Source organism: Ananas comosus, linkage group 8 (assembly GCF_001540865.1).
Source record: "Ananas comosus cultivar F153 linkage group 8, ASM154086v1, whole genome shotgun sequence".
NCBI lineage: Eukaryota > Viridiplantae > Streptophyta > Magnoliopsida > Poales > Bromeliaceae > Ananas > Ananas comosus.
Genome location: NC_033628.1, coordinates 9,971,537 through 9,985,880, shown reverse-complemented (window position 1 = coordinate 9,985,880; position 14,344 = coordinate 9,971,537). Strand labels below are relative to the sequence as shown.

The 14,344-nt window shown below is 33.5% G+C and overlaps 1 protein-coding gene across 3 annotated transcripts; it reads left to right on the top strand.

Annotated features, from left to right (window-relative positions):
• Positions 1,199 to 7,198, top strand: LOC109714297 (glutathione S-transferase U17-like). 3 transcript variants are annotated; one of them, XM_020238867.1, is made up of 2 exons: positions 1,199 to 1,620; positions 6,597 to 7,198. In XM_020238867.1, the coding sequence occupies exons 1-2, from the start codon at positions 1,300 to 1,302 to the stop codon at positions 6,969 to 6,971; spliced, it is 696 nt and encodes a 231-aa protein (XP_020094456.1). In that variant the 5' UTR covers positions 1,199 to 1,299; the 3' UTR covers positions 6,972 to 7,198. The 3 variants fall into 3 exon arrangements, with proteins under 3 accessions (XP_020094456.1, XP_020094455.1, XP_020094457.1); XM_020238866.1 differs by lacking the exon at positions 6,597 to 7,198 and adding an exon at positions 1,903 to 2,362 and having other exon boundaries at positions 1,210 to 1,620; XM_020238868.1 differs by lacking the exon at positions 1,199 to 1,620 and adding an exon at positions 4,422 to 4,800.

Genomic DNA, 14,344 nt, shown 5'->3' with positions numbered 1-14,344 from the left:
CCAATCAAACCAAAAATAAAAGATTACTCTACTCAACCCACCACACCCAGTCCATTTGGCCCAATTACAAACAGAAAAGAAAAAAAAAAAAAAAATCAATTGCCATTTTTTCTTCTCTCTTCACTCAATTCACTGAAATTCTAGACGAAGAGCCTTTCCTGTCGTCCTCCTCCGCCACCGCAGCCAACGAGATAAAGTTTCGGCGGTTGCTAAATGCTTAAGTAAGTGTTCGTAAATTAGCAGCACTCTTTTAGGTTATAGCGACACTCTTTAACTGTCACTATATACCTAGCGACCCCACATATAACAGCACTTTTTAAAAGTGTCGGTAATTTTAGCTAGCAGCACTTTTTTGACATGTACCTATATTTAAAAGTGTCGCTATAGACCGTTTTTATTGTATATAATTTAATCCACAAATCAACTCAAAGCCATAATTTTTTCTCTTGAGTTAGGATTAGAATTGTTGAATGCATTTTGGCCGGGGTAGTATTTTTTATTATTATTATTATTATTATTTTTTTGTAAATTGAACTTTTCGGGTAATATGATAATGGGATCAATCCTAAACTCCTAGCTCTATCATGTAAAATTGTTTTAAGAATATTAGTATAAAAATTATAATTTTGCTTGCATATGATGTAAATGGTTCTCCTATCTATCTCTTTTGCTTTACTTTTTTGGATTTGCTCCATACCTATCTATCTCTTTTCCTTTACTTTTTTGGATTTGCTCCATACGTACAGGATGGGATAACTCAACCAACTATGTTCTAGAACCAAACTCGTAAAATTTGAATGGCCGATCTTTTATTACGAAATTATATTAGAAGTTGGCTAACCGATTCCTCCGAAAGCTTGTTACAATTTTTTTTCCGAATAATTAGACTAAAACTTATGGTCTCTGTTGGATATATAATTGGTGTTAACTTTAATCTCAAAATTCGAGCAGTTAGAAATACACATTTAATTTACTTAAAATATACGAATACAATACCTACAGGTCTCGATCGTCACTTGGCCAAACCAGTTTCACACCACTTCAAATATAATTTAGATTAAGCCAACAATCTCACACCACATACAATCACCTATAGATATTATATTATATTCATGATAACCTGACCAAGCTAAAGACCTATACTTTTTTAAATAGAAAATTCTCACATATTCCCTCTTTCCACAGTATAAATACCCCTTACGCTCTTGCACACATCAAAGCCACATCCAAATTTAGCACTTCTAAAAAAAAAAAAAACCCATCTTTTCCCTAACTTTTTTGGAATCATTTTGTAGAAAAATGGCAAAGGAAGTGAACCTCCTTGGACTATGGGCGAGCCCCTTCGTTCTTAGAGTACAAATTGCTTTGGAACTCAAGGGGGTGAGCTACGAGTATCTGGAGCAACAGCTTTGGGAAAATAAGAGTGAGCTCCTCCTCAGATCCAATCCAGTGTACAAGAGGGTGCCAGTTTTGATCCACAAGGATCAGCCCATTTGCGAGTCCGCGATCATCCTCCAATACATGGACGAAGTTTGGGGTGCCTGTGGACCTGCTATTCTCCCCTCTGATCCCTACGAGCGGGCGATCGCGTGCTTTTGGGTCAGTTACATTGATGATAAGGTACACATAATTAATTATTAATTACATGAGTTTTTTTTTTTTTTTTTTTTAAGAAATAGGTATGCTACCAATAGAGTTTAATAAGAGATTGTTTGTTTCCATGTAAGCAGAAAAAGTTACAGTAATTTGTAGCTGTTTCTCTCACTTAAAAGTTACTTGCGGTGATTTAATTACATGTTAGTTTTTAATAGTCCTTAGTTTTATATATATTTTCTAATGATTATCATCGTATTTTATTAGTTTAAACTGATCATTTCCATTCCGTGCTTTAAAAATATGCAGTTTGGCCCAAGTTTAGTTGGACTTATAAGAGGTAAAACAGACGAGGAGAACGCGGCTGCAGCAGAACAAGCCATTTTAGGACTCGAGCTTTTAGAGGAAGCTTACGAGAAGAGCTCCAGAGGGAAGCGCTTTTTCGGCGGCGACGATGTGGGCTACCTCGACATCGTTCTCGGGAGTTCCTTGCGCTGGATCGAGGTGATCGAGATCATGCGCGGCATCAAACTCCTCGACAACGCGAAGTTTCCGCTCTTGATGGCGTGGGCGGAGCGCTTTCGCGCTGCAGCGGTGGTGAAGAAGCTGATGCCGGAAGCCGGGAAGCTGATGGAGTATGCAAAAGAAGTTCAGGCCAGGATGAATGCTGCCGCGGCTAACTGATTTGCATTCGCAAGTTTGGTAGTACGTAGGAGGGGAAGTGGCGGTGGCAGGGGAGAGTGTGGTATATGGTTTGAGAAATTGAATAAACTTTNCTATATATATATATATATATATATATATATTATAACTAAATCATGAAGATGACTATTGACCAAGTTAAAAATTTGCATACGCAAGCAATGACGAAATGAAGCAAATTCTTTATCCAACATTTAACTAATGCGTTTAATTTATATTTGATGAGCTTTGAAAGTCACGCTGTTTAAGTTTATTAATCATTTAAGGACAAATTTTTAAGGTTAATGAGAGGTAAGCAATTTTTTGGCGAGAGATTCTTAGCCTGTTGCGCAAGATCAAATTTTGCCATTCAAGATTCTTCGGATTTTGTTTCTTAAAACCCAAGAAAATAACTTTGATTTATTAATTTATAGAGTTAATTTCATATGTACATACCCTTTTTCTCACCTTGTATTCGATAGATAATTAAAAGTGTGCCATGTGTAGGGTGGAGCCTGAGATAGTAGATCACCTCTTCGCGCAATGCTACTCTACTAGAGGGCTTTGGAGGTCTAGTAGATTCAAAGGCGGTGGACTATTTGGTTGGAGCGGAATGAGAGAATATTTCAATAAAAAAATTGCAACTTGAGCTTTTTTCGGTGCAATCCCGCGAATTTAGACACATGTGGAAGACTTACTGTGTTTCACAGTAACTTAGATTTTTTTTGTTTTTTCGGGTTCGACTCGAGGCTCCGCTGCCTCAGTATGTTGCTTAGTTCAATTTCTTTATGAATGAAGCGGTAGCATGCTATCTTTTTTTTTTAAAAAAAAGTGTTAACATTAAAAATATCAGTCTAATTTAGAAAAACTATCGTAAGTACTCAAATTACTAATAATTCATTAAAAAATTGTATAAAATTTTCATTTTGCCTATTATCTATTATATATATATTTTTAATTAACTTAAACATTATTTTGTTTGAAAACATTACAAATACAATTGAATGTATACCAAATTAAAATTAATTAATTGCAACAAGCTTCGCCGTACAAATAATAATAAAAAAATCATATTAATTTACACAAAGGAAAAAAAATTGTACAATATAATTTTAGTTTTAGTTAATTATTTATTATGATTAAAATGAGACCCATATGATATTGATATAAAAAAATAAACGATGAACTTAAGTACCTTAAAAATACATTCATAAATTGAATTATAAACAAAACCGAGTAATTGTTTGACAAAACTAAATTTGATACCCCGACGTGATACTACACATTTATTTATAATTACTATGTATAACTAATGGTAACTTAGTCAAAAATTCTTAATCACTGAAATAGAGGATATTTTTAACATAATTCATTAATTTAATGCATTTTTGGGTAGTTTTTATTTTGTCTATTTAAAATTTTCTGGGTAACATAGTATTAGAATCAAACTATAAACTCGGCCATCATGTAAAATTGTTTTGAGAATATTAGTATAAAAATTATAATTTCGCCTGTAGATGATGTAAGTGGTTTTTTTCTCTGTCAATTTACCTTTACTTTTTTGGGTTAATTTGAACTCAACCAACTATGTTCTAGACCCAAACTTTTTAAATTAATTTGAACTTGGGATCTTTTATTACGAAATCATACTAAAAGCTAACTAGCCGATTTCTCCCAAAGCTTGTTACAATTTTCCTTCAGAATAATTAGACTAAAACTTATGGTTTCTGTCGGATCGTTGGTACTAACTATTATTAATCTTAAAAACTCGAGCTATTAGAAATACACAACCAATTCGTCTAAAACGTATAAAAACAACGCATACGGATTTCTATTGTGATTTAGTCTAAGTAGCTTCACACCACTTCGAATATGACTCAATCTAACCTGATCTCTTGTCATTTCGAATATGACTCGATTCAACCTGACTTTTCGTCGCAGGACAGAATGCCGACCACTTGAGTCAACAGCCTCAAGCCAGAATGCTTTATTTAAACTTTGACCATGTAAAATCACCTACAGATCAACCTCACCAAGCTTTAACACCCTTATTTTTAATAAAAAATTCTCACATATTCCCTCTTTCCACATTATAAATACCCCTTATGCTCTTGTACACATCAAAATTAACCACATCCAAATTAAGTTAGCACTTTCTAAAAAAACCATCTTTTCCCTAACTTTTTGGGTTCATTTTGTAGAAAAATGGCAAAGGAAGTGAAGCTCCTTGGATCATGGGCGAGCCCCTACGTACTTAGAGTACAAATTGCTTTGGAACTCAAGGGGGTGAGCTACGAGTATCTGGAGCAACAGCTTTGGGAAAATAAGAGTGAGCTCCTCCTCAGATCCAATCCAGTGTACAAGAAGGTGCCCGTTTTGATCCACAAGGATCAGTCCATTTGCGAGTCCACGATCATCCTCCAATACATCGACGATGTTTGGGGTGCCTGTGGACCTGCTATTCTCCCCTCTGATCCCTACGAGCGGGCGATTGCCCGCTTTTGGGCCAGTTACATTGATGATAAGGTACACATAATTAATTATAAGAGTATTATTTTTTTTTTAAGAAATAGGTATGCTAACACTTGAGTTTAATAAGAGACTGTTTGTTTTCATATTAGTTGAAAAAGTCATTGTTTTTTCGAGTTAAAATGTTCATTTAAGTAATGTTGTAAATTCTAGAACTCAACAGGAATTTGTAATTGTTTCTCCAACTTACACTCACAAGTTTTACAATATTTTACTCACGCTGATTTGTTGGTTTTAAATTAGTTCTCTTAAGTCTTTTTTTTAAAATGAATTGTATCGACCGTCATATTATATTAGTTTTATACTAGGGCATTTGCTTATACACTCCGGAATAGTTTCAGACTTTTTCTTATTTATCTTTCTTAAAAGTTTAATATAAAAGATATCTTTTAACATTATAAGTTTTTTAAATATATCCCTACAGTTAAATTCTGTTAATGAACCGTTAGTAACAATCGTTATTTCTGTAAAGTTAAGTTAGGGCAAAAAATATATTTAGCCTTTTGGCTCTTTCAAATATACCCTATTACTGTCATCAATTTTTCTTATTTATTCTTAAGTTAAAAATAAAAGCGGTATCTTGACTCTTTTTTAACTTTGATAGAAATTTAACGGGAGTTTAATTCAAAATGACTTAACATGTATTAATAGCAGAATTATATATTTCAAAAAAATATATCCGAGACATATATTTGAAGCAAATATATATATAGTAGAGCTACTATATATGCTATCGGAAGTATAGAGAATCTGGTGCTTCCGACTTTTTGACCCTTAGACAAACCTTTTTGATCATTTTTAACCTTTGGATTAATACTATTACCCTGTAGGGACCACTCAACCCTAGGGGTACTACTCAATCCTAGGGGGGACCGTAAATCCCAACCATATAATTTTTAATCTAAGGGTCAAAAAGTCAGAAGTATAAAACTCTCTATACTTCTGATAGCATAGTAGCTCTACACTATATATGTATATATATCCTAGTTGAGTGTACGTGCAAATGCACGTAATAATTATTTTGATTTAGTTTAAATCAATATAAATTTGTACATTATATTTATTTAAAATTTACAATAAAAATTATAATTTATAAATTTATATGTTATATTTTATTAGAAAATATTTGCAATATTTTATATTGTTTCTTTTTATATACATTAAATATTTTTTTATATTTTTTAATTTATGACGAATCTAAAATTTAAATATATGTCTTAAACTAAAACATCAAACTTTAACTTATATTTATTTCAAAATTTAAAATTTAATTTTGATCTATTATATAATTAAAATATTTTAATTGTTAAGTCAAATTTGATATCAAAAATTAAATTTAATTTATGCTTTAAACTCATATTTAAATTTTAATGTAAAATAGATGGGAAGTAATGCTATTTTTTAACAAATTGATTATAATCGTTCGTTTTTATTTGAAATACTTTTAATAAATTGATCATAATCGTTTGTAGAATTAAATTTTTAGATAGATATGAATACTTTTTTTGAACAGGTTGATCATAGTCGTTTGTTCTTATTTGAATTTTTTTTAACAAATTGATAATAATCGTTCACAGGGAATATAGAGAATATTATTTTATTCATGTAAGCAGAAAAAGTTACAGTAATTTGTCGCTGTTTCTCTCACTTATAAGGTTTACAATATTTTACTTGCGGTGATTTACATGTTAGTTTTTAATAGTCCTTAGTTATATATATATTTTTTAATGATTATCATCGTATTATGTTAGTTTAAACTGATCATTTCCATTCCGTGCTTTAAAAATGTGCAGTTTGGCCCAAGTTTAGTTGGACTTGTAAGAGGTAAAACAGACGAGGAGAACGCGGCTGCAGCAGAACAAGCCATTTTAGGTCTCGCGCTTTTAGAGGAAGCTTACGAGAAGAGCTCCAGAGGGAAGCGCTTTTTCGGCGGCGACGATGTGGGGTACCTCGACATCGTTCTCGGGAGTACCTTGCGCTGGATCGAGGTGATCGAGATCATGCGCGGCATCAAACTCCTTGACAATGCGAAGTTTCCGCTCTTGGCGGGATGGGCGGAGCGCTTTCACGCCGCAGCGGTGGTGAAGAAGCTGATGCCGGAAGCCGGGAAGCTGATGGAGTATGCAAAAGAAGTTCAGGCCAGGATGAATGCTGCTGCGGCAAACTGACTTGCATTCAAAGTTTAGTAGTTGGAGGGAAAGTGGTAGCTAGTTTGGGAAATTTAATAAACTTTTTTAGTGAGTTTGATGATCGCGTTTCGTTGTAATAAAGATGGACTATTGATTCCGGGGCATGTGTGTTGATTGTGGTAGCACGCGTTTGTGTAATCTTCTTACCTTTTCACATGTATTTTTGTGAATTTTTTTATATATATAGTAATGAATTATTGCAATAATACAGGACTTTAATAAATATTTTTATTTTTTTTAATCTTTAGAATTAGAATAAGTGGTTTTTTTGACTTTTTATTTAGCAGGAGAGTAAAGAAGAGAAAAGAAAAAAAAAAAAGTTAGGAGGAAGATTCCGTTGTTGTTGTTGTTGTTGTTGTTTGCATTAACACATGAGGAGAAAAACGTAGGGAAATAAAGAGAATACCATCAACAATACACTTATTGGTGTTAATACGCTTGACATCTAATCATGACATCTATATTAATCTATGAATTCCCAATATCTTGGTCGTGACCTTCTTCTCCCAAAACCGCTCCTCCTCATCTTCCAAAACTGCTCCCCTTTCATCTCTCAACTTTTGAGACCCCTCATCTTCCTCATCTCCCAACTCCCGAGACCCCTCATCTTTCAAAACCGCTTCCTCTTCATCTCCCAACTCCCGAGACCTCATCTTCCAAAACCGCTCCCTCCTCATCTCACAACCCTCGAGACCCCTCATCTCCCAAAACCGCAGCAGAAGATTAACCGATTACAGTGCATATGTAGAGTGGTGGACTTGGTTTTTGATGTTTTGGTATTGTATTTGAGGGGGTTATTTTTTTCCCTTTGATTTGCTCGCAATCTGTTTATGATCTGATTGTTGAACTTTTAATGCTGCAGGTATGCAATGGATGTGAATGTTGAGAGGGCAGAGGATGTTTTGATGGATAAGAGATTGCTCGAGGAGGTCCGCGATCCCTCCAATCGGCCTGCGTTCTCCGTGCGATTTTATTTGTCAATTAGTTTAATTTTTTTTTTCACTTTTAATGTTCATCTAAATTTATACTTATCTTAGTTTTGTCATTAAGGTAATATATGTCATAGAAATTGACTTGGTATAAACTTATTGTATTCAAATGATATTGTTCTTTTGAGTATTTTGTCAAATAAGTATTCTTTTTAGTGTATTAATTTTCTAACAAATTTATGAGAGCAGTAATTATTATTTTGATCTAAATCGTGTATAGAGGCTACAACTTCTAAAAATTTTATTTTTCAATTTTTTTTTTGTTGTACATTATTATTCATGAATAAGTCATTTGAGTTACACAAAAATTGATGGAGTAAAATTATCAAAAAAACTGATTAAATTAGCATTTGCATCAACAAACTAAATATAGTATATAAATTGTTGGCTTATAGATATATGAAAAATGGGCTTTTACAATTTAACGGTTGGTAAAAACTAACTATTATTATTTTTAAATTTATTTGTATGACTATCATATATTTCTTCATACGTTTTCTTCTATTCCTTTACATTCCGTACTAATTATCTGATGGCATGACAATTTGGATATTCATAGGCAAATGCAATAATGGTTGGCTTTTAAGAGAAATCTAATTTGAGTTAGGAAAGATGATAGGATAGATAAATATCTTTATATGATTAGTTAAATGTGAATTTGAGCTTTTTTAGTTTTTCTTTTATTATTTATTATCTTTCATAATATTTAAATATTTCTTCTGTTTCTTTTTAACTTTTTTATTTGTTTGTTAAATCTGTAGTCTGTAGATTTTTACTAAAGTATTTCTACCCCCCGCATCACGCGGGTCCCTACGCTAGTCAGTTATTAATTTGGATAAGAAAAAATAATGAAAAAAATAAAAGAGGAAGAAAATAAAACAAGTTGGTGTTAATTGATACGTGTCTTAAACGGCCAAATTAAAAAAAATAAAATTATATTAGTGTCTTATTTTTTAAAAATATTTAAATTATTTCTCAAAATGAAAATACCCTAAGATTATTACAAATTAGATCATTGAATTCAAAATAAAAGAGATTTTTTGAAGGGAGAGAGAGAGGGAGGAGGCGTGCCCCCTCTGATCTACCAAAATAATGAAACTAAAAAAGGATAGAAAAAAATCCAGTTCTTTCCATTTTCTACAACAACAAAAATTCGGAAACAACGGCAGTGAAAATAGCATGCAAAAAGTTTTGTAATCCGCTCCGACAACAACAATAGTGTGAGGAGGCCTCATAGACCTTTTTTTTTTTTTTTTTCTGACAACAATGACAGCAACTCCAAAGCAATTTCAACCACTATCATATCAACAAGTTGGCGTATGGTGGAGTGGCATTGCAAACTAGCGAACAACAGAAATAAAATGATTTCACTCCAAAAAAATCTACCTGCTGCTACATGGATCAAATATGGAATTTTTACTTGTAAAAATTTAAAAATAATTTTATAATTATAATACCAAGCAGGGTCTCATGCTAGCCCACAAACCTTGTCGTCCATGTGTTTGGCCCAAAAGCGAGCTTGGGCACGATAATACGGATCCGATGGGAGAACAACCGATCCATTAATGGCCTAAAATTCGTCGATCATCATGGACTCTCAAATAGGCCGGGCCTTGGGCTGAGAACGGGGATCATCTCATACACAGGATTGGAATTGAGGAGTAGCTCACTCTTTTTTTCCCTCACTTTCTCTGTGGATTCATGCACCACCCCCTTTAGCTTCAGTGTAATTTCCACCCTATGTGCAACGCTTGAAGTCACAGACACTAATATGGGACACAGAATATGACACGATTCGATCACGACTTGACAGTTTTTAAAAAATTAGGACACAGGTATAACATAAATGCCGCTAATAAAATATAATATTATTAATATAATAATATATATTTATTATATATATAATATAAATTTTGATAAAATATTATTATATTTCTTATATGAATAAAAATTAGTAAAATTTTTATTGACCGTTCATATATTTTAAGAAGAAAAATTCTCCATAATATATAATTTATTTATATTGTCAAAAAAATTTATATGCATTTATCAAAAAGCTAAAATATTTATTATCTTACATTATAAACGCATAAAATAAAAATATGTATATATATATTTCAATTATTTGCGCTATGTATCGGTATTGAACGCGCGTCCAAAAAATGTCCACATCGACACATGTCCGATACGAATACGAGCATGTCCGACACACACACGAAACTTATAAAAATATCCGTGATATATGGAAAGGGGCTTAATGATGAACCCAGTAACTTAGTCTCCATTGCGAATCTCTCTAGTATTTTCAGTGTAGGTGATTTTTTTTTTGTTATTGTGTTGTTTTCAGGCTTTAGAATTATAGTGTATGGATACTTATAAAAGGAGAGATGGGTGGGTGAGTGATGGTTGTGTTTGTTTTTTTTTGTTTTTTTAGAAATAGGTAGCACGTTATTCGCTCCATTTATTGAAAAGATGAACTAAGCTACAGGGATGAGGCAATATAGGCCTCGGAGGAGGTGAAAAAAAAAAATACTGACTACAAATGTGCCGTCGATTACCTGGTAGAAATTGCTCTCAAAGATTCGTCAATTGTTTAATCTTGTAAACTGCAAAGAAGGGGTCCGGTTGGGTCTTCCTAAAGATCACGTCATTCCTAACCTCCCAAATTAGTCACCAGCAGGCTACCAATCCGGATAGCGTAATACTCGACGACTGCGTTCCAATCCTCGTCATCCACCTATTCCAGACTGAGCTTACGTTATCTCCCTAATCTCTACACTAAGCATGCTCCAAGATCGTCACCAATAAAAATCTCAAGAACACGCATCGTATGAATAAGTCATCTACCTATCCCGTTGTGTTTGTTTCTTGAAGAAAAGGTCGTATGTAGAATGGTCAAATAGGCCCCCTTTGTGATTCGCAATAACTTATATTAGCTAGGAGTATTAGATTCCCAATAATTAGTATCAAAGCTATAACCGATCCTTGGGAGTGGTCGATGTCAAAGCTAAATTTGACCTCGTTACAAATAATAATCTCATGAATATTCCCTTTCTTTCAATTCCTTACTCTTCTTCTTGTCCAAGAAAAAAAAAATTAAGAATAAAAAATAACTCCCCATTAACCAATTTCAAATTTGCATTCGCAAGCAATGACGAAATGAAGCAAATTCTTTATTTAACATTTAGCCTATGCATTTAATTTAGAACGTGTCAACCTCCTGACAAGCAACTGGACTGCACCGCTGTAACAAGACGCTCGTTTGCCTTCTCCTCGTCCCCTCTTTCTTTACCGTCTCACTCTTTTTTCCTAATCTTCCATTGCATGTTTTTTTCCGGAGGCCTAAGCTGAAGGTCTAAGCTGCTTTCATCATGTACGCTTAGTTCATTTTACTTAATGAATGAAACAGATAACTTGCTATATTTTTCTCGAGAAAAGAAAGTCATGCCGTTAATTAAGTTTATTATTCATTTAAGGATAATTTTTTTAATGTTAATGAGAGGCAAGCAATTTTCTTGCACAATATCTAATTTTGCCATTCAAGATTCTTTGATTTTTGCTTTCTTAAAACCCAAGAAAAAACTTTGATTTATTAATTTATAGGGCTAATTTATTACATAGGCCATGGCTACTATACTATTATGAGTATTGGAGCCTTCGTACTCATAAGTTGTTTTTAATGATGGAGCTTCCGAATCGATGATCCACTCCGTTAAATATGATTTAGAGTATTTGAAACTTCTAGAAAATAAATTTCGTAAATTTTCGAAATCATAATAAAGTTCATCAAGTAGGTATAAAATGAACGGTCAAAATCGAACGACGTCCTAAAAAAGGATGTGTCACGCCTCGGGCCCCCGCCTATTTGGCCGAGTTCGGGCGCGTCGACAGACCGCCGAACGGACAGAGTTTTCTCTGTACGTCCTAGGCGTCGCAATCAATACAATGAACATTACAAGGGTTTCAACTAGGAATAGATATCAATCATGATTGTATAAGGAAAGTATCATAATAAAACACATCCTATGTTATTACATGCATTCACGATAATACATTTACTTTACATCTAACTCCCAAATGCAATTAAGTTATTACATCATTTGCTTATTACAAATTGATACATTGTATTCTTTTCATTTTCTATACCCCTAGGCTATGTCGATGGGGTATTGCTATCTCTGGTCTCTGGGTAGGGCGCTATTTATGGAGCTACGCCTTTTCCTCGCGCCGCTCACGTGCGAATCTGAAACACCCAAAAACAACATGGGATGAGAACCAATTCCATGGTTCCCAGTGGGTACGGCCACCCAAGGGAAGAGCTCGACCGATAGGTCCAAGGAGGCAACAACATGTTAGTTCAATAGATAGATATGAAATCATAATTTAAATGCAACTAACATATATCATGCTTTGCCTCATAATATGCAACAGGAATATTATGCAACTATACATCTATATAAACAACTAGTAGATATGTTAATTCTACATTTACTTTGCTAACTTTAGCTCTTACCTTTATCACTAGCTTATAAGGTTTCTATTAACCTAATCAAGCTAACCATCCGACTCGGCATCGAGTTAATCATCCGCGGATAGTCCGCGCACTGGCTGCACATCAGCCTGGCTGCCGTCACAGCCTACCGCAAATCTGACTTAACCATCTGGTGGCGAACTCATCGCATCAAATCCAACAACAACTCAAGTCATGACTTAGTCATCTGGCGGCGAACTAATCGCACCTCACCCAACAATAGCTCAAGATGTGACTTAGTCATCTGGCAGCGACTACATCGCTTTTACCCAGTAAGGTTCAAGTCAATTTAGACTGCATCATCTGATAAGCTAATGGGCGAGGAGAACCACACATACCCAATTTCAGCTTATTCTCATAACATCCCGGGCGAGGAGAACCACACATACCCGTTGAATCACTGCTAGGTGAGGAGAACCACACATATCTGCAGTTAGGATTCGCTTGCCATCTCTGTTACCACAATTTCCATCGCTCCATGTGCGGCCACATCACTAGGGATTCCGGAATCCACTTCATATAGCTTAAGGGTTGGTTTCAAACCCTATAGTATTGACCTATTTAGGTCCAATGTCCTTTTCTCACTAGGTCAAATTGACTCTAGGTTCAACGTCTCTATCACATAACCTAGGTTTACTTAACTCTAGATTCAATCCATAACCTATGTCCTTTAACACTAGGTTAGATGCCACTCATGATTCATTCTAGGTTCAATAACACTAGGTTCATTGTTATTCATATCCAACCTATGTTTTATACACTAGGTTAGATGCCACTTGACCTATGTTCAATAATACTAGGTTAGATGCCACTCGATCTAGTTTATATGACTCTAAATTCATTCACAACCTATATTATTTAACACTAGGTTAGATGCCACTCGATCTAGCTTACATGACTCTAGATTCATTCACAACCTAGTGTTAAAGAACATGATCGGATCCTTCAATTCAAGATCGGAGTTATTGATCTTTATTTATGTAGTGAATAGAATTTTCTATCAAAAATTCAACAAATTTTGATTCTTTTATACCGTTAAACTAGCAAGAATCCCATACCGGTCGTTAAAAATTGTCAAATTTGTGACCTCTTGATCATAAGGTAAATGATGTCGAAAAATTATAAAATTTGATTTTTAGAAGTTTTAAATGCTGTAAATAACGTTTAACGGTGTGGATCGTCAATTTGGAAGCTCTATCATCGAAAACAACTTATGAGTACGAGGACGATCGTACTCATAATAGTACAGTAGCCGGACCCCATTTACATACATAATCCTTTAAAATGTCAATATCAAAAATATTCCTCTAATTTAGAGAACTAACATAAATATCCAAATTGGTAATAATTCATTGAAAAACTAAATAAAATTTTTATTTTTCATATTATCTATCGTTTATACTTTTTTAATTATCTTAAACATTATTTTGTTCGAAAACATTACAAATACAATTGAAACTGTACCAAATTAAAACTAGTTAATTGCAAATTTGCAACAAACTGCACGGTACAAATAGTAAATAAACAAAATCATATTAATTTAGCCAAAGAAAAAAAAAATCACTAAAAAGTAAAATATACTTTTAGTTTCAGTTAATTATTTATTATGATTAAAATGAGACCCATATGATATTGATATATATAAAAAATTAATAAATTTAACTACGCAAAAAATACATTCATAAATTGAACCATAAACAAAAACAAAGTACTTTTTGATGAAACATGATATTACATATATATTTATATATAATTATTAGGTTAACTAGGGATAAATTAATCCAAAATTCATAATTATTGTAATGGAGGGAATTTTTGATACAATTCATTAA

Excerpts from the sequence above, each read along its gene's own strand:
- LOC109714297 (XM_020238867.1), top strand. The coding sequence starts at position 1,300 with ATGGCAAAGGAAGTGAACCTCCTTGGACTATGGGCGAGCCCCTTCGTT. Across the intron at positions 1,621-6,596 it reads TCAGTTACATTGATGATAAG|TTTGGCCCAAGTTTAGTTGG; the intron begins GTACACATAATT and ends AAAAATGTGCAG.